Genomic DNA, 19,812 nt, shown 5'->3' on the forward strand with positions numbered 1-19,812 from the left:
AAACAATTGGGGCAACCTAAAATGACACCATCCACCCGCCGTTTTCGGCTCATTGAAATTTGTCACATGTTGTTCTACTCATGATGTAAATCAGCGTATTTAATTTATTATGGTCAATCAAATTTAAAACTCAAGTGTGTTTAGTTTCTAAATTTTGGTAGCAAAAATATTGTGTAGTTTGTAATTTTATATATTAGCATTTTCTTAATTCTTCTTGATGTCAAATTTTCAGACTTATCACGAGTATCATGACGTCCCTGAATCAATTTGACTTGAACATGGATAATCTTATTCTGGAGAGTACTGAAGACAATTTGGATGATTCAGTTGCTGCATCAGAACATGAAAAGTCTGTTTCCCTCAAGAAGGAATTGGATGAACAAGATCGCCTTAGACGAACATGGGAAGAAATTAAAAATAAAAACGAGGGAACTGCCTCGCTGATGTCTTTGCCGGACGAGGTCAAGTTTGTTGTTAAAGTTAGAAATAGACATTTGAAGGATGCTAACGCAGTGTATGATTGTAATGCATGGTACGTAAACAATTCACATGAGTGACATGCATAACTATTTAAGAGAATTATTTAATTTGTTTATGCAGGGACGACGTTGAATGGGACTCAGAATTAGAAGAGCAAGCAAGAAATGCGGTTGAAAAAAATTCAGCGTATCTAATGGAAGTGGACAAGCGATACAACTTGGAAAGAAATGCCGATTCAAATTGGGACAAATTTTACAGTATTCATCAAAATAAGCAAGTTTCATCTCCATTACTTGTAATAATTAATTGTTGATCTATGCAGTAGAGCTTTGTTTGATAAGAGTGAATTAAGTTAATGTCATTTTCTCAATATGTTTATTTACAGATTTTTTAGAGATCGGAATTGGTTGTTCATCGAGTTTCCGGAGTTGAAAAGTCCCTTTGGTAGCAGTGTCAGTGAGGAAGAGTCAATGACTGGAATTACTGAAAAGAGAAAGTCAGAGTCATATCCTGGTGAAAATTCTGGGTTCAAAGTGCTAGAAATAGGATGTGGGGTAGGAAATACTGTTTTCCCATTTCTGGCTGCAAATAATCACCCTGAAACTTGTATGTTTTTTTATTAAGATATATAGCATTTTACCTAAATAACAATGGTGAATGGGCTGGTTGCACATGTATTTACACCACTGATGTGTGCGTTTATTTGCAGATGTTTATTGCTGCGATTTCTCTTCCACTGCCGTTGATATTATCAAAGGCCATGAAAAGTTTCAGCCAACCAGGTAATTCGTGGTCATATCATAGTGTATGTTACCTGCCTATTTATGCATATAATCTTTTGTAGATGTACCCCGTTCGTGTTGGACATTACAAGTGAAAATCCAATCACCCCTTTCCCAAAGGGCTCTCTGGATGTTATAACTGCGATATTTGTGATTTCAGCAATCAGTCCTGATAAGTGCGTTCCTACATTTAATGACTTTTGATTGAGAAAAAATTTATTTTTTTGGGTTACAGATATAACCAAGTAATTCGAAATCTACTAGAATTTTTAAAACCGGGCGGAATTATTCTCTTCCGGGACTATGGAAGGTATGACATGGCACAACTTCGATTTAAAGATGGACGATGCATTTCCGAAAACTTTTATATGCGTGGAGATGGTACACGGGTGTATTTCTTTTTAGAAGGTAAAAAATTTTCACGTTAATTATCGTGCAATATCGTAAAATATAGTGAAATAATGTCTGTTTTTAGATGAAGTTGAAAAACTATTTTTGAAGCAAGGATTCACTAAAGAACGGATCATTGTTGACAAAAGGTTGCAAGTCAATAGATCTCGTCAACTGAAAATGTACCGAGTTTGGATTCAAGCAAAATTTGTCAAGCCAAGCTAATATATGATACGTCATAATTCTGTTATCCATAGAGGCTGCAAAACATGAAGTCGTCGTCCGAGGGACATTTATTTTGTGGGATAGACGAGGTTAGTTCTCAGGATGACATCATGTTTCGCATTCCCTGGTTGTACATATATATAATTTATAAGTATAAAATATATGAAATCTTAGCTCTTTGATTACTTGTTTTCGAGTAACGTTTTTTTTAATATTGGCGTCTTGTCACTCTGTTATACATGAATTATTTCATTTCCGTTTGACTTTAATGACTATCGATTCAACTCCCGACAGTTCTTGTACACGGATTAGATTTAGTTTTTTTATCTTTACACAATTACTGGTGTCTGGAATAAATAATATTAGTAATTATGTAACAGCAGTAGCAGCAGATACAATACTCATGCAATGCTTCTTCGCGTTCTTTTTTTTCTATTTACATCACCGTGGTCTATATTTTGATAATAATATAATGTAATGTGGCATATATAATAGTTCTTCGTTTCAGTGTTCTCTAACGAAGTTACTTATTATTATTATACACTATATTATTAGAAAGTGTATAATAATAGTAAGTAATTATTATTATTATTACTTCGTATTCATTTTTTGCGATAAACAATAAAATCACAAGGTCTTTCTCTTATTAACTCTATAAATAATGCGAATTTACAAATTTCTTCTACTTACATACTCTTTATCTTATATATGTAACATTTTGTTACGTACTTAAAGTTGCGTTCGGCGTACTCAGTCAGCCTCTATGCTCTGTAATAATAGACACCTAACAAATAACAGGATTTGAATACTAATAACGGCTGCGCTGCATCTTAAACCCAGACAACGACATATTGCCATCACGTATTGTAACTCTAACTCTAGGCAATGGAGGCTACTACTGTCACAAAATAATTAGATCAAAAACAAGGTTAAAAAAAGTCCGAAGACAAACAACCCGGGCAGTCATTCACCAGGATGACAAAAACAAAGGAATTTGGATAAAATAGTAGAATTATGACTTCCAATAATCACTAAAACTAAAAAAAATTCTCAGAATTGCCAACATTCCGTTCCCTTGAACTACAAAAATCCTACGCTACGTATATAAATAAGAAACAAACTGTGTTTTAGATAGCACATAACAAAACGAGTAATAAAACATAAGAATGAAATTACGGTAAACAAAGGAGGTGCCTAACAAAATATATCTGAATTTCCATTGTTTGGATAAGATTGAAAAGACGTAAAACATTGGCCTCATTTACTACTGGTACTGATGCATCGTGTATCCTCCTTAAAATTATTAATTGGTAAAGGAAGTTTTATAATTTTTAGCTCAGGAGTACAAGTATATAGCTATAGTAAACGTAATGAATTCTGTAATAAGTTTCTCTGTAATTATGCAATAAGTTTTGAAAGGAGATGGGTGGTGAATGACGAAACGTATGTAGGCCATCCAGGAAAGATCAGCGTCAGCCGTCATCATCGTTTAGCAGCAGAAGACTCTAAATTTAAGGTTGTTCTAGGACGAACTGGATGCATTCATTCCAGAAAAGAGAGTTTGGGGGAAACCGGGGTTGTTCCCTAAAATGAAAGAAGCTCTCGATTAGTCTTTTAGATCAATGTCATTTATATCTTGTTAAGTGTACCTGTGGGTGTTGTGGGTTGCTGTTGGTTGTGAGAGTGTGATGACGAAGAGGATGACTGCTGAGACGCCGCAGCCGCAGCATTCCTCATGTGTTTAGGAATTGGTGGTTGAAGGTATTCAGTCCTAGCAAGCTGAATGACATCCAGTCTATCCTCCTTCCGATATGCTAAACACTGACGTATGATTTGCTACAAATATAAGATATCCCAAATTCAGAAATACCAATTAAGAATTTAATACAAATCCATGTTCTTAAAAAAAGTATGTATTTACATACCTTAGCTTCAGATGAAACTGTGGGTTTATTAGGAAACTGTACTTCTGTAGCTGTGGGGAAAAAATGATTGGGTTGGCAGATCGATTAGCAAGTGGATTATTAAATCACAAATTATTTTCTAACCTTTTAGAATTGTATTTTCCTCTAATATGGTTGCTTGAGATTGATTGTGGCCAAATGGCTGTTAAGAAAATACACAAAGTATAATAATAATAATCAAAAGCTTATTCTAGCAAAGTGAAGGTAGCTTATTTTCGTGCAGTGAGGTGTACCTTTTTCCCATAGAGGCACTGATAAAAAATAACACCGACGCTCCAAACGTCGACTTTGGATGAAATTTTGGGTGGAGATTTTCCAACGACAAAGCATTCTGGAGGGAGGTACCAGTAGGTTCCTGCCCCTTGCGATGTCAAGTCCATTCCGTGCTCCGGGTTGTAATTATCCTCGTCCATGACTTTACTTAACCCAAAATCGGTTATTTTAATTTCTCCACATACGTTACCTTCAGTCAGCAAAATATTGCCTGTTAACAAAAAATTAAGGCACGCCGATTAACATTTACGATACAATTTGTTATTTAGTATGCATTGATGTCATGTGTGAATTAATACTCACCAGGTTTTAGGTCGTAATGAATGATTGGAGGTTTGATTTCGTTGAGATATTTCAAGGCAGAGACAACCTGCATGATGATTGACCTTGCCTCTCTTTCTGGGATTGTTTTATGTTGCTTAAGATAAAAATCTAGGTCATGTCCATCGCAATACTCCAAAACCGTACAGAATGAGTTGGCGTCAATTTCGAACACATCAAATAACTTAACAATTCTAGGATGATCCAGAGTCTTATGAATGTTGTACTCCCTTAGTGCATGCCTAGGACAAAAATCGAGGAATCAAATAGTGTACGATAAAACCATCATTGTAGTTTAGCTTGCTCATCGGTGTAATAAATAATAATAATAACAATAATGGCAAAGATTAAACTTACTTGATATAATTTGCTTTCTTATCATCTTTCCAATCTTTGTTTAACTGATGAATTTTGCATGCAACGTAACGCTGCTCTTTCAAATCAAACGCCTGGGATAATTTAAACAAATTTTAATGAAATATTTAGCATATGATTATCTTTATAGATATACATTTGTTTGTATTATCATCATCATATTTAAATTCATCATAATCTCCTAATTTTACATAGTTCTAACTTGGCCATACCTTGTGAACTTCTGAGAAACCCCCTTTGCCGAGCAACATGAGAAGTAAATAGCGATCATTAAGCACCGATTGATTAGTAAACCTTGATTGATCTTCGTTAAGAATTCGTTTGAGTTCGCGAATGTGCAAATTTCTTTCGCGTTCCAACTTTTCCATTTCAAGCTGCAGATCCGCATCTTCCTTTTTCAATGCGTTTTGTCTTAACTGGAAATGTATAATCAGAATATGTGAGAAACGTGAAATTAGAAAGGAAATTGCCACAAATTGTCAGCTATTTGTCAATGACATACCTTAAAAATTTCATCAGATTCATAAAACTCTTGCCATGTAAGCTCGCGTTCCTTCGTTTCACCAGGCTTTACAAATCCATCAGAAGAACCGTTGTGAGCGCTATTTCCTCTCCCCTTTCTTGCTGATCCCCCCTGGCCATCGACTATTTGGGGCCTTCGTTTTCCTAATAATTTCCGCTGACGATCGATGTCATCTTTTTCAGTCGAGATCTCTTCCTGCCTCCTATACAACAACACAGCAAGTGTTTAGTAAATATACAACAATACAACAATATAAGAAATAAACAATCGAAATGTTATTATATTATTCATATATTATTACTTACCTCGTCAACTCTTGGAAAGCGTAACCATCCGTCCAATTTTCTTGGAATGATGCTCCAACCCGTTGGGTAACTATTTTGAGAGAGAACCATTCAATAGTCATTTCATTTATACTAGATAATCCTTAGAGTATTTAATAATAATTATTATTATTAGATACTCTAAGGGATAATCATTAGAGAGGTTGAGCAAGAGTACATGATTGTATTTTGCGATTGTAAACACAGCGGGAAAATCAAAATTAGTCAGACTTTTAGTCAAACCCAGGATTACAAATCTCCGTCTCCAGGCAGCATTGTATTGTACTCATATACCCAACTTACAGGAATTTCAAATCTGCCGCCGGAAATTAATGAGAATTACAATCCTCCCATAAAATATTCTTGCTCAACCTCAAGAACATACAATCATAGATTGTGATTGTGATTCTAGACTACAATGATTTTTTTACAATCATGTACTCTCGCTCAACGTCTCTATTGGTAACAATTAATACACATCAAAAAAATATTATATGTGAGGAGCTAATAAGTCTTACCGAATTGGCCCAGTTTCAGTCTGTTTTGCATGCACCGCTGCCTTGAATCTTTTCTATCAATTGACGACTTTTCAATCAATAACTTTTTGATCACTTCTATGCACTTTAAATTGTGAGCTTTGTGTTGTTCGAGCACTCGTTGTTGAGCAGCCATTTGATGTCGTAGTTCTTCACTGGATCTATTCAGCTCATCAATGCGAGTATTTCTAGACTCAACGTCTGTCAAAGCTTGGGCCTCGTTCTCTGCCAGTCTTACGCCCGTTAGATCAGTCTGGATGGCTTTGTGCACGGCAACTACTCCACCAGGCGTAGAACTAGGGTGACTCCCAGCCACATTTCCACCACTAATACCAGACAGATTGCCGCTCACATTTCCCCCGGGGGTTGATGCTGTGACCGACAAGGGCATTGACAAGCGCGGGTGGTGCATTAAGTTGGTGTTGTACTCTGAGGACCCTTGAGCTGTAGTGACATTCACTGTTGAGCCACTCAAGTTTTGCGGACTAGCAGGAAACTTTGAAAAATAATTAAAACATTGCTAGTTAGAAAACTCCACCCACATATATCGTGATATCTATTTGGAGTAGACTAGACTAAAAGTTGTTTTTTGCTTACGTTTGATTTAATATTTTGGTGAGGAGAAGGACTTTTTGCCCCTTGGGAGGAGTTGCGTATGGGACTTCCACTCGGGGCTTTGGAAGCAAAGTAATCGTTAATTTTCTTTGAGGATTTTGAAGATGACGTCGGAGTCGCCCCACTTGAATTTTCGCCGGACTTTGCCAACGAAATTGTATCATCAGCCTTTCTTTTTCTCTTCCTTTCAGGAGCAGGTACTTTCGGTATTTGCTTTTCAGGCGCAGGAGTATCTACTTCTTTATCACTGTGAGACGAGCCTAAAATCCCCACAAAAAAAACATGAAACAGAGTGCAAATACTAGTAATAATTGTGCATATTAATCCAAAACTTGAGGCTGATTGGCAAGAATAATATGTACAGGCGCCATCAACAACAACAACACCATCATTCACTCACCAGCGCTCGTATTGGAGTCTTGATTTGGACCCGTGACACCAGAAGCCTGACCAGGTCCAGGTCCTTGTCCGGACGCATTTGTAATATTTGTAGAAATAACACTATTTGAGGTATGATGGATTGAAATTTGATTTTGACAATTTGGTAATGACAACATTGGGGGATGCAGAAGCGGACCACCACTGTTAAATTGTCCTGGATTCGACCCTGAAGTATTGGTCTGAGGGACGACACAAGAGGCTGCCAATCTATCCAAACTGTTGGAGCCACCACCACCGCCGTGCATCCTGTCAATCACTCCGTTGTTTGTTCCTACATTTGTCGAACCCAGAGCAGCAGAACCAACATTGCCACTGGTGTTTCCGCCACCAGGAGGATTCGTAATGGCAGAATGACCTACTGATGAGGTGATCACGCTGGTGTTTCCAGTTGTCACAACACTTGTTAGAGGCAGTGGATGAGGAGGTGCTCCGTTATTGTGACCGGACGAACCAAGTGGATGACCTGATTGGTTTGGTGTCATCTGTACTTGAGGTCCTCCGGATGACATCTGAAAATAGAAGTGACAACCAATTATTATCACTCTACATGTTAAGGTCAAAACTAAAATATTGTAATTTCAAAGATGTGTGACTTTCTCCAGTAAATGCAAATTGTTATTAATGAACCAAAAATCCGATAAATAATCTACACTCAACGTAATACTGATAAGAAACTTTGCATATTTTCCATCTCATGTACAATAAACCAATTAAGGTGTTCAATAATTAAATCATTGGGTTATGACACTGCCCATAATAAATGTACTTATTTTCCAAGAATTGTATAAGCCTAACTATTAAAATAACGTACTAAAATCCTTGTCTGTTGATCCAGTTTTGTTTTAAAATTGCTAATTATTACAAGTATGTCTGAATTTCCGTAGACGATCGGCATTCGAGCACAAGGACGCAGAACTCAGACATAAAAGACATGTAGCACGTCCTCCATTTCAGCTGGCTGACTTTCAGCCATATCCATAAACTTACAATTTGTGATCCAGAGATAAGAAATTATTTCAACAGATTTCGACTGTTTGAGTTTTGATTCCAGATACATGAATATCAAATGGCTGTCTAAAAGATGGTCCATGCACACAATGTATGACTCAAATAAATGGTGATCTAATTATATGTTGACAAAAAAACATTAAACTTGTCGAACAGTTCGAATACAATAAAATCTGGCCTGATTCCGAATTTATACTTGAAGCTCTTCAAAACATCATTCATAGTCATAGCACTCCTCGTAACTATCATCTCATCGTCATCGTCAAAATATCGAATGCAACGACGACATTTTGAGTGAGATGTTTCGAGTTTCTATTCAATTGAGTGGACTGGACGTGCAAGTAAATATAACACGTAACTCTTTGGTTTGTAAGAGGAGGAGGAGAGATAAGGAACTTAATTCTGATTATCAATCCTCTTCTCTCTCTCTACGATTGTCACTCTCCTGACTGGTGTGCTATTAAAATAATTGCACAACTACTAATCTAAAAATAATAGTAACAATAATGAGGTTTGTGGGAGTATGATATTGGTAGCATTGTGCACGTACAAGGAACTCGAAAGTGGTCGGAGGACAACTCCGGTAGGGTGGTTGCACAAGGAACATTTCCGCTGAGGTGGGTGCGAGTAGATGAGCGCTCCCACTGCCCGACAATTTACGTTTTCTTGGCTTCCGAGGCTTTGGGGACAGATCAAAGGGCAAGTCCTTGATGAGCTGCCCTTTGTTGCTGCTGACTTGTGGTGACCTGCCACGACTCTTGCGCTGCTGCTGGTGGTGTGGGTGGGAGCTACCACTGTTGCTCCCACTCCCACTCCCACTTCCACCGAAGGAAATTGTCGTAGGAACCTGATGACCGCAGCAGGTCACAGGGACTCCTATGGGTTGAGCCAGCACTGCGGTGGTTGTTGGCACCACCACTTTCACCACCGCCAGCCCCACACACTGCTAACCACTAAACAAGTCCTTCCCTTGACCAGGGAGGAGAATCCATAGTGTCACTCTCCCTGCTGATTATGATGACGACGTCCGACGACAAGTTATCGGAATTGCGGAGAGTAATAATAATAGAACTGGCTGAAGTGATATAAAAACAAGTATGGTGGATTTGCTGGTGGGTAGTCAGGGTTCACAAGAGCAGCAGCAGCAGCAGCAGCATTATATTGGTTCACTCACTAGCAGGAGAAGTGGAAGAGAAATAAAATATCAGCAAAAGTGGCAGTATGTCGGCCTTTCGGCGGTGTTGATGCGACCACGTAGCTGACTGAAGAGAGGAGCAGAAGAGGACATTCTCAGCAGCAGAGACGAGAGAACAACAAAATCCAATATCGTTGTTGGCTGAACAGGGCAGGGAGCCACAAGAGAGGACCGACGACGTAACCTTATAAACACACAGCAGAACCTAACGAGTATGTAAAACGACTCGTCGCTCCTGCCTCAACTTGCACAACTAACAAACCATCTAAACCTCTCTTCTTCTCGCCTTTAGTACGACGCAAAGGAAGGAAAGACTCTCCTCTATCCTGCTAAAAAACAAGAAGAACAGAGCGAACATTCAGTCACTCCAATCCAACTAGACCGACCAACTACTAGTTCGAGAAGAGAGAGAACCCACTTCATGGATTACAAAATTTCTGAAACACCTCGTCGGACTTGGTTGCAGTTCCTTCCTTCCTCTCTCTCTTCTCGGGCAGATAGGACGACGGAATTCTCAACTCGGCACGGACACCAATAAAATAGGCCCAAAAAACCCATCATCCTTTTTATCCCTGGGTCCCTCTAATCAGTTCTCCTACCACTAATACCCAACAACACCTTATTAACAAAGTTCACCCAGTTTGCATTGTAACTACTTATAATAACTCTCATCATAAGCATCGTGAACTAGCTGCATAATACATACAGAGTCTATCGTCCCTGTGATCTTCCACTCCCACTTCTACGGCCCTGATGACGGACTCATCGGGATAGATAGACAGCTATTACAAACTACTCAATCGTACACAAAGTGGCAAAGGAAACCAACTTTCATCAAATTATTATTATGCTCTTGCGCTTACTTAAGTTAACTCTTTTAACTATACTCTCCATCTTCTCTATTCACTCTGACAACGGCAACACCACCAACCAAATCACGCAACATGTATAATACTAGTATGGCAGTCATAGGCCATGCATTTTATCATCCGACAGACCGAGCTTTGTTGCCGTTGTTTGTTGTTGCTGCTGCTGCTGCGTCTGTAATAAGTATGCAAGTAATGTGGATTGAATTCCTCGCAAATTTTCAACCAAGGAGGTTGGCTAATAATAATAAATGGCTGATCCAATCCTACTTGCATGCAACTGCAGCGACTACCATGCGACTACATAAATATGTAAGTTGGTAATACAGACAAAATCATACGTCCATTTTCCATCTGCACTGTGTTGTTGTGTGCCACATTGGAGATGGATGGATCATTAATATCATCATCGCCACGATTTAACCAACAAGGTATAAAACTATTATATTGTAGTACTACTCAGTCCTATACTGCACAATTAATGGTCGGTAGTATGTGTGTCCTATGATTATTTACTCTGGGGTACAGTACAGTTGGATATACGGTAAGAAGTATAAGTAAAGGAGTGTAATATGTGGAACGCTATATATAATTCAATTCATAGAATTGTGAGTAAAAATTGTAAAGGCTTACATTTTTACGGGTTTTATTGTAAGGCTCAATGAGCATGGTATGTTACATATATATGAATATCATCAAATCTACGAAAAGCTAACATTTAGTCCTGATTTTGGTAATTTAACCAACTCAGAAAAGGGTAATTCGACAGCCGCTAATTTTTAGTAAGTGAATATTCGTTGCAATCTGGTAGCGCACATTGCACACTTGCGGAAAGTTGCATGCAAATTCGATTGACGAAAAAACTGTCCAGATTACAAAGTTCACCTTACATTACATGGACCTGACGCTTGATTTTACACTCCTTTAACCTCCAGGCTACCCCATGAGATAAAGGTGAGACGGAGGATCATCATGTAAAAGAAGTCCTCGAGGCACTTCGGGCAAATGTCTTATATACACTGTGATATACACACTGCATACAAAACAGATCATTTCATTTGGTTGGTTAATGTTGTGACATTAGCGTTGTGAGATAGGAAGAGGAGGGGCTTATTGATAATTTCTGGGGGGAGAATGTCCCCTGTCAGGCCCTGTCCCCCTGCTTTCGCCGCCACTGTGTACTGATGTACAGTGCAACTTTAAAAGATCAAGAGATCAATAATATTCTATTTTCTATAAATATCTAAATATGTTGACGAATAATTTAACTCTTCCCTGTTCCCTTATTCACTCTCACCTTCGCCTCGGCCATCTTTCAACTCGTTTAGTCGTTTTTCTCCCTTGAGTGAAATAATACATGCGTCAAGCCACATACAAAGCAAAGCCATCTTTCCGTTCAAACCAAACCGAAACGGCAATCCTTCTTCGCGAGTCTGGATATTTTCAAGGTGGGGTGGGAATAACAGTTTTACTGCATATTCACCACGTCTAACTAATCAATGGTATCTAGATCTTTAGGAATAAGGAGGAGACTACTTCTAAATATATGCACACTACATATGCAAATATTAAATTCTCTTAAAAAGGTCAATATTTTCACATTGAATTTGCTCCCCTGAGAAAAATGCCCGATACTGGTGTTAACCTCGTAGCCAGTTTATGCACAATAATCCATCCATCCTCGATTCTTCATGCTTTCTTCATCTGTCTGAATCTGCACCGCGTTCCTTTAACATCCGACTGGTGGTGAACCCATTGGTTCGTACGAAGTGTACGCACTACGAAAGAGTCTCAGACTTGGATAAATTTTAAAACTTCTCTTCAAACAAGTTCCCTTTTCCTTCCTACATTGCATTCCACTAATAGCTATGGCATGCTGCTGTTTTGAGCAGCATCATTTCTGTTGCCGTCTTCTTCTTGTTCTTTCGTGGTGAAGAAAATCGAGCGAGGAAAAGAATATGATGATATGAGATGAGGATGGTTCATCGTTTTGTGGTGGGGTGACTGGTGGTGTTATTCCGAGGGAGCCTCTTCACAAAACAGATCATCTCCACTGAACCCTCAACTAAATTGCGTTAACTGGGTGGGTAGTACAAGACAAGTATGAGTAAGTTGAAAATGACATGAGCTGTGTTAACCCATTTCTAATAATACAGTTCAATGGCAACACGGCATTTTCTTCTTTTCTCTGCCGTGTGATTAAAAATATCTAAACCTATGACTTCAGATTAATCATTTGTCGCACTATGAGGGAAATTTAGACATAATATCAAATTCAGCTTGTGCAGATCTTAAATCTTAAAGTACTTGATGACAAGGAATGAGGTCTGGGCAAAGGTCGCAAATTGTGACTCACAATTACATAACATGTAACATTGGTGGAGCAATTTTTAAATACAAATTAAATGATGATGCACTGAAGGAAAGCAGTTTTTGGGAAAAAGAGATTTGCAGATTCATCTAGCGTGCTAGACTGCGAAACAACACGTATATACGTATGTATAATATGATATGATAATGTTAAGGTACAATTTGTAACACCATCTTCACGAATCCTGTATCACCGAAGTATGAGAAGCAGAAGGTAAAAGAAAAGGGTAAACGCTTTTTCATTAGACAGGCATCATCATCACCATCAATGTAATATTCTCCCTGCAGCTCCCAGATAACACAACGACATCGGCTTTACCTAGTTCGTCAAGTTATGCTTATATTAGTGCAACAGTTCTTGTTCTACTACTGCTACTATAATAATACTACAATACTACAGTCAGCCCTGGTGCAAAGAAATTTTTTTCTCAAATTTGACTTTATTTTCCTGTCCAAGCCTTGTACATGATAACGAGCATTTCAAATGTTGTCTTTTACACACGGGGAGATTATACTACAACTACTGCATAAATAAGTACTACGAATGAAACCACGACTCTAAATGCTGCAAAGTACGAAGAAGGAGGAGATGGTCTTGCTCATCGTCATGCTCTTGGTGAATGAATGAAAAGAAAGGAAAATAAATTCATCTGCCCGAGTGGTAGGTCTTAAACTACGTTAACAAACCCCGTAAACTATGCAATGCATTCAGGCAGGCAGGCAGACAGACCACCACACAATCTTCCTCGCCAGTTATGTAGTTCTTGTTACGGACTCGTTCCTAAATTCTGCGCATCCTAAGCCCCACAAAATAGATATGTATGCATACAGATCTCTGTGTATATGTCCCAGGAAGGACTAGATTGCACTGCATTATACAAAAGTATCCAAATGCACGTTCTCTCATCATCACGAATTCACGATGGCTTATTTGCACTTTTCTCACTCACTTATGAATACTTACTCACTTGCCTGTGTATACTGTTACGAGTGTGGTTGCTTGCGCAACTACACCTACTGTCATTACAAATAACTCCATTGTCTCAATCAGTCCATAAAAAATTATAAACAGTCGCACTAAAACACTGACTTGACAACTTGGGTAAATATCATCGCATACACTTTTAACAAGCAAAATACAAGCAAAATAGATGACTAATGTCTAAAAGTGGACACTATGGATTTGTCCAAATACCAGTCAACCATCATATACATAAGATGGCATAGTCGACTCAATCGCGATCTCCATTTCCAAAAACGAGCCAACGCGGTTGAGAAGAAGTATGGATGAAACTGCTGCATTTAGCGTATAAAGCCCGTCGACCTCTCAGCCAGGCCCATTGGAATAAAATGGAACAGGAAGAAGACAATGAACAGCAAGAACCCCAGAATATCATAATCAAGCTCAATTCCTTTACGCAACTTGAAGCTACGCCACTCGGCAGCTAACAGCATGCATGCATACGCATTCAGATAGTAGATAGTCACTCACCCTAGTAGTTACCATTCCATTCCAGTAACTACTACAACTGCGATTACACATGGAGAAGGGAAGAGACTCATGAAGAGAGTCCTTCCAACCTTCCAGCCAGCACTATGTACTTTTTCCTTCGACTTCCAACAACATCATTGCACAACAACTAGAACGAGTACAGAAAGAGCAGGTTCGATCAACAGGGAATTCGTCCTTTGTTGCTGGGTTGCATGCAGCCAAACCCAGATAAATAGCCATTATAGCGTCGCAGACCTGCAGATCCAAAACCCTGATCTAATTCACTCCTTCAAATTAGACAACCATTCCGATCTCTGGACAGACCCCTTTTCCACCAGTTTCCTTCCAATGGCCTTGGTTAATGAAGTAGAGGGACTCAATACAAACCACATTCATCGTGATACTGATGATGGTGAAAGTTGACCCAATATTGTCGAGTTGATTTCTATACTGACCGATTCTGCTCATATGCTAGCCTTACGAAGTGAAGTTAGTGGATCCTTAGCTCATTTGCATTGCTTAAATTGCGTCCTGCAGGACTGCAGCACGCCAGAGCAGATTGTATGTAGTAGAGTTCGAGAAAGAAGGAGAGCTCCAGAAGACCTTTCTCTTTGCGAATGAACGGGAGGGAGTGGGGATGTCAGTGACCCGATTGTGAGAACCGAAACGGATCGCCCTTGCAACAAACTGACAGCATAATCGGAATGATCTGAGCCACTAGCAGTCGTGGCGTAGTGGTAGCAGTCGTAGTAGTGGAACAGGAAGAAGACTATAAGAACATGGAGTCTGCTGCTGGACTGTGAACTGGATCCCCCTTACGCCGTTTCCTTTGCCATGCCGAGAAGTACATGTTCGTACATACGTATGCTATGCAGCCTTGTGTGGAGACTACTTAGGAGAGGAATGAGACCAAACATCTTGCTACAAAAGCCTGCACTTCCAGCTCCACAAAGTTATTGCTCGTGCTATCTCGACAAAAATACCTTCATTTCATCCTTGCTTCCACCACCGACTACCACCAACCCGTTAGCAAGCACACACAAGTCCCTCTATCTATCTATCCACACTTTACTTTCACCAAACCAGTGCACTGCCAGACTGCCAACCAATCTCACTAAACTAAACCTCACCCAGTCCATATCAACTAACATACACAAGTAATAGTACTCACAACATAACACGTGAGGCTCCTTTCTCCGCTGCCTGCGTAAAATGACCCAAGTTCGAGTGAAAGAGATATGCACTCCTCCTCAAATTAAAAGTCACCCATCCCGCAGAACATGCCATAACTGGCTTTGTGCAGCAGCATAATGTGTGTGAACATGAACATTGCCGATTGGTCCTTTTAGACTTCCTTTCAACGCATACCATGAATTTGGAGAAAGCATATTACCGCCATCTTCGTATAACAATTTAATTTTATAGAAACATCGTCACGGAGGAATTAAAAGAGTGTTCCGATTTGTAAAAAAATAACACCTAGACAAATACCACAGCTATAATACATATGTTTTGAGGATATCCTCTGGTGAAAGTTGTCCTTTTTACAGAGGGCTCATTCCACATATCTACACGGATGACACGAATAATTTATTGTGTGATTGGGCGGTCTGGGTGTTTTTTTCGCGTTGAGAGAGCATCATCATCACACACTGCATAGCATATTATTTTTCATGGTGGCTAGATTGGACTTTCCCTTCCATCTCTGCATTTGCCTTCCTTGACTGCTTGCCTGTGTGGGCTAAATAGATAGCATTCTCTTGCTGCCACTCTGTGCTATGCTTCATATGCTGGGGGTACAACAGAGGAAGGAGGCAGGCAATGAGAAGTGCTAAGAAAGAAAGAAGTCGGCTGTGTCGGTCGTCGGAAGGAAACATGATGGTGAAAGAGGAAGAAAGTGAGCCGTGTATTATTTGTCCGAAAGAGAGAGAGAGAGAGTCCTTGCCTGCCTGGGAGTCAACTCAAGTCTGAAATTGTTAAACCCGTGTGATACCACATTGCACACACTACTGATCCAACCCAACGGCTTGCTGCTGCTGGGAAGAAGGAGGAAAAGACAGCGACCTTCCACTCCACTTACTTACTTTCACTACTGCACGGCCAAGCTCTAAAACTATTGATTTTCACGTCCATAATGTCTCCGTCGTCTTCTTCACAATCACAATGTTTCCCACTCAACTTAACCCTCATACATACCAATAACACCCCCCTCCTCCCCTCCCTAAACCATCCACTACTACTACATACACCCTCAGCGCTCTCGTCGTCCGCATATGTAATATGCGGACGACGTATGTAGTCGGTCCAATTTTAGTGCTTCTAGTCTAAAGTCGTCTGCTTCAGCCAGGTAGGCACCAGAGAAAGGAAAAAATCGTAGTCATTGTGATTAGGAATTAATTAGTTGGGACACGTGGATGATATCCTGTAGGCTTATCGTTTTAGTCCCCATGCACCTTACTTTCATATGCCGATCACAACTTCACATAAACTTAATGTTATATGATGATGCATGATAACGAAAAGTTTGCATATTCACTAAGCCATACAGTGAAATAAAATAAACTAATTGTTGAATTGAGGTTACTTACCCTGCTCCCAAGCAAGCGTGCTTCCAGTAGCTCCTGTTTACGTGGATCCATCGCACTAAAATTTTCCATCCTTGCAGACCCAAAGTGAAGATGCGCGATTGCGCCTGAAAACATAAGATAATGCAACAATATAATAATGCATTTGCCTTGATCATGGTTAAATCAGCTACTTTGTGCCCCCGCACTACTCTCACTATGTAAATGATAAGCTGGATAGTTAACGACAACAATATGTACCCGTTATGTTATTTGGCGAGGTGTTGAGATTGAGCATGGTCACAATTCATGAATTATCATCCGCCTGCACGTTGCAACGTACACATTAGTACTGCTAGTAACTACTAAAACAATCACAATAATAACTCCACAGTGATTTGATTAATCATCAAGTAAGTCGAAAACTTTTGAACCTGGTTGGTCAGATTGAAAGTTGGGACATGACAATTGGGTCAGTATCTTAAAGTGGAACCTGTTACGTTGTTATCTCTCAATGCTGGCAAAATACGAGCAGTTGAGGGCTCGTACACACAAACTAACTATTGAAACATATCAGCAGTTAGTATTGTTGGATGGATGGGCAGTTTTTTAAATGCAAAATGTGCATTCTTAGTGTATGTAAATAGTTGAGGGACTTTTACAGAGTCACCAGCCAAAAAACATGTGACTGAACTACGACTGAGTACGACCACATCATCGTAGGCATAGTTCTATGTATGTAAGTACCTGTCTGCCTGTAGTATTTCTCTCTGCTAGTTGATTTGAGACTGGGACGGAATTTGAGGAATCAGATTAGAGAGGAAAGTGGGAGAGAGAGAGAGAGAAAGCGTAAGCATCGCAATCCCACTTTCCATGTGCACTCCATCGGACATGTCTTCGCCCACTGACTGTATGTACAAATCTCAAGAGCCACGGACAAAAACGGTATTAAACGCAGTGCAGCTATTCCCTCATTTTAACCCTTTTGGACACATACTTATGGCAGATGAAAAGTTCAAGTGTCGTCCTTCTCATATATGTAGCTAACTTGTGCCTAGAGGAAATGCGAGGAAATACAAAAAGGAGACATCTATAAAAGATACGTGTATCATTGTAAAAATCATTTTCGGAGCGAGTTATTAATATGGCTTTCTTTATAATGAAATGATGGAGTACAATTTGTACTTGAAAGTTGCTAATAACTGATTTTAATTACCTCAAAAGACACCGTTCAAACAAGAAAATCTACTAATAAGTAGACAATATTTATTTAGGGTGCAAGAAAATCTATGCAAATGTAATACGATTAACTACTCGTGGAACACAATGACAACTATTGAAGTAATTTCATCCATTTTCTTGAAATTACTTACTATTATTACTTGTTAGTAGTACACATCAGATAATTAAAAAGCAATAAGGAAGCAAAAAGTAAAAATTATTAAAGTTTATACAAGAACTGACACCCACCTTCTCCGCCGGCGGACCAATGCAATTGGTTCATCACCACCACCACATCGCAATACTCATTCACAACACAATTTATTAAACACTTTCACTAGAGAAAATTGAATCAGTTTGGTATAAGGGACGGTAGTGGTTAATGAATAATTTTTCTGTGGAATCAAAGTTTTCACTCCAAACTTTGAAAAAAAACACGGCACAATTGTTGAGTCGCTAACTTCCAATCATGTCATTCTTCTTCCTTTGGGAGTTTAATACCACTTTCATTACACTAATTCACTACACTACCTTCAACCTTTCACGCTCAAGGGTCAACAATAACAACGCTTTAACTTGACTTCTTGTACCACCCACCTCCACATTTTGATTGATATCACTAATTGATGGCGACACCAAGTTGGAAAACTGCACTAATCTTGCAACAATTAATAATCTCAATTCGTCCTTTTATTACACGTCTTTTGTAGAGTGACATGAATGTCTAACCCTTGTGACCCACATTTGATGAATTCGCTGGATTAATGAATTTGCTCGTCAACTGCAAATAATTAATAATTACAACAATTAAATAATGCAAAATACAGAAACTCTTCCGAACAAACGCACATTCAAATGCGAAATGTCGATTCGTCTTTCTTTGCCAAGTCAAAAAACGTTGTGATTTATATTTAAAAAATTAGGACGGGACCAGGACCGGCGATGAGTTGCTGAATGAGTGTGAGAGAAACAGGTCTGATCTTGACCAAATCCGTAACTCGTCGAAAACTCGAGAGAACGCAACAGTGAACGGCAGCACGTTTTGCTGCTGCTGAGCTTATTATTCACGCCTCACACATATCGTTATGAAATCACATTCTTAGACAGCGATCAACATCCAGAAAAAAAGACAAGTCCAATCCTGGTCAACATGGTCGAACCGAAATTGAAAACTGTGAAAATTACGATGACTCGCTCGAGTTGGTTCAACTTGCAATTATTGAAACTTTTTCCTTTTTTATCCAGTCAGCTGACTGAGTTCACCACACTGAGAATTGAATCTAGTTCAAGCAAATTTGACACTTACCCATATTACGAGCTATTCCTAGTGCCTCAAGGGTTATTACTAGCCGATTTTAGAGACGTAAGAGCACAATTTAATTACAACGTATTGATTCTGTCCTACTTCTTTAGTTGCAGCAACTGGAGAGGAAGAGAGCTGTCCTTCCGTTTTTTTGGGCACTTTTTGTGTTGTGGTTCGGAATCAGCAGCAGATCGTTCCGAGAGGCTAAATATCATCACAGGCCAAGTTCTCTCACTCGCTGGACAGACTGCGCTCTCTCTCTCAAGGACCGTTCACACCCAACCACGCAACAATTCCCCTAGAATCCGGTCTGGATTCCAGGCCCACTAAAACGTGTTGAAAATATTGCAAAATTGTAATTTAATTTAATTATTACGTGCAGCAGAAGCATAGCTTTTCAAGCCATGACTTACAGCACACTTTTGAACAAGCCTTGGGGGAATGTTGTGAGAAACCGAGATCAGGGGAAACCGAGATCAAGTGTAAAATTACAGTCAAATCGTAGTGCATAAGTACAGGTCGGACTTGACTCTAGAGTCCGCCTC

At 39.3% G+C, this 19,812-nt stretch overlaps 2 protein-coding genes across 8 annotated transcripts; one reads left to right on the plus strand and one right to left on the minus strand.

Annotated features, from left to right (window-relative positions):
* Positions 1-10: 10 nt before the first annotated feature.
* On the plus strand, positions 11-2,250 carry LOC110852520 (tRNA N(3)-methylcytidine methyltransferase METTL2). 5 transcript variants are annotated; one of them, XM_035853404.1, is made up of 9 exons: positions 66-85; positions 233-532; positions 601-753; positions 866-1,086; positions 1,190-1,262; positions 1,325-1,438; positions 1,498-1,670; positions 1,738-1,834; positions 1,910-2,250. In XM_035853404.1, exons 1-9 carry the CDS (start codon positions 81-83, stop codon positions 1,923-1,925), a joined length of 1,152 nt encoding a protein of 383 aa, XP_035709297.1. In that variant the 5' UTR covers positions 66-80; the 3' UTR covers positions 1,926-2,250. The 5 variants fall into 5 exon arrangements, with proteins under 5 accessions (XP_021956311.1, XP_035709295.1, XP_035709297.1 ...); XM_022100619.2 differs by having other exon boundaries at positions 11-134; positions 1,738-2,250; XM_035853402.1 differs by having other exon boundaries at positions 40-157; positions 1,738-2,250.
* On the minus strand, positions 2,067-19,745 carry LOC110852519 (serine/threonine-protein kinase tousled-like 2). Of its 3 annotated transcripts, XM_022100616.2 has the most exons (16): positions 19,271-19,745; positions 18,214-18,745; positions 16,768-16,871; positions 7,208-7,757; positions 6,790-7,067; positions 6,175-6,688; positions 5,639-5,708; positions 5,313-5,535; positions 5,023-5,226; positions 4,793-4,884; positions 4,418-4,677; positions 4,075-4,325; positions 3,926-3,983; positions 3,803-3,852; positions 3,527-3,713; positions 2,067-3,461 (listed from the first exon to the last, which is right to left on the minus strand). In XM_022100616.2, the coding sequence occupies exons 2-16, from the start codon at positions 18,245-18,247 to the stop codon at positions 3,400-3,402; spliced, it is 2,937 nt and encodes a 978-aa protein (XP_021956308.1). In that variant the 5' UTR covers positions 18,248-18,745; positions 19,271-19,745; the 3' UTR covers positions 2,067-3,399. The 3 variants fall into 3 exon arrangements, with proteins under 3 accessions (XP_021956308.1, XP_035709293.1, XP_021956309.1); XM_035853400.1 differs by lacking the exons at positions 18,214-18,745; positions 19,271-19,745 and adding an exon at positions 17,005-17,056; XM_022100617.2 differs by lacking the exons at positions 16,768-16,871; positions 18,214-18,745; positions 19,271-19,745 and adding an exon at positions 8,807-9,802.
* Positions 19,746-19,812: the final 67 nt, after the last annotated feature.

Source organism: Folsomia candida, unplaced genomic scaffold, assembly GCF_002217175.1.
Source record: "Folsomia candida strain VU population unplaced genomic scaffold, ASM221717v1 Fcan01_Sc007, whole genome shotgun sequence".
NCBI lineage: Eukaryota > Metazoa > Arthropoda > Collembola > Entomobryomorpha > Isotomidae > Folsomia > Folsomia candida.

Coding starts and splice junctions, on each gene's coding strand:
- LOC110852520 (XM_035853401.1), top strand. Junction 533..600: donor GTGTATGATTGTAATGCATG/GTACGTAAACAA, acceptor TTGTTTATGCAG/GGACGACGTTGAATGGGACT. Junction 1,671..1,737: donor GGTGTATTTCTTTTTAGAAG/GTAAAAAATTTT, acceptor GTCTGTTTTTAG/ATGAAGTTGAAAAACTATTT.
- LOC110852519 (XM_035853400.1), bottom strand. CDS start 17,041: ATGCTCAATCTCAACACCTCGCCAAATAACATAACGG. Junction 5,227..5,312: donor AATCTGATGAAATTTTTAAG/GTATGTCATTGA, acceptor ATACATTTCCAG/TTAAGACAAAACGCATTGAA. Junction 4,326..4,417: donor TCATTACGACCTAAAACCTG/GTGAGTATTAAT, acceptor TTTTGTTAACAG/GCAATATTTTGCTGACTGAA.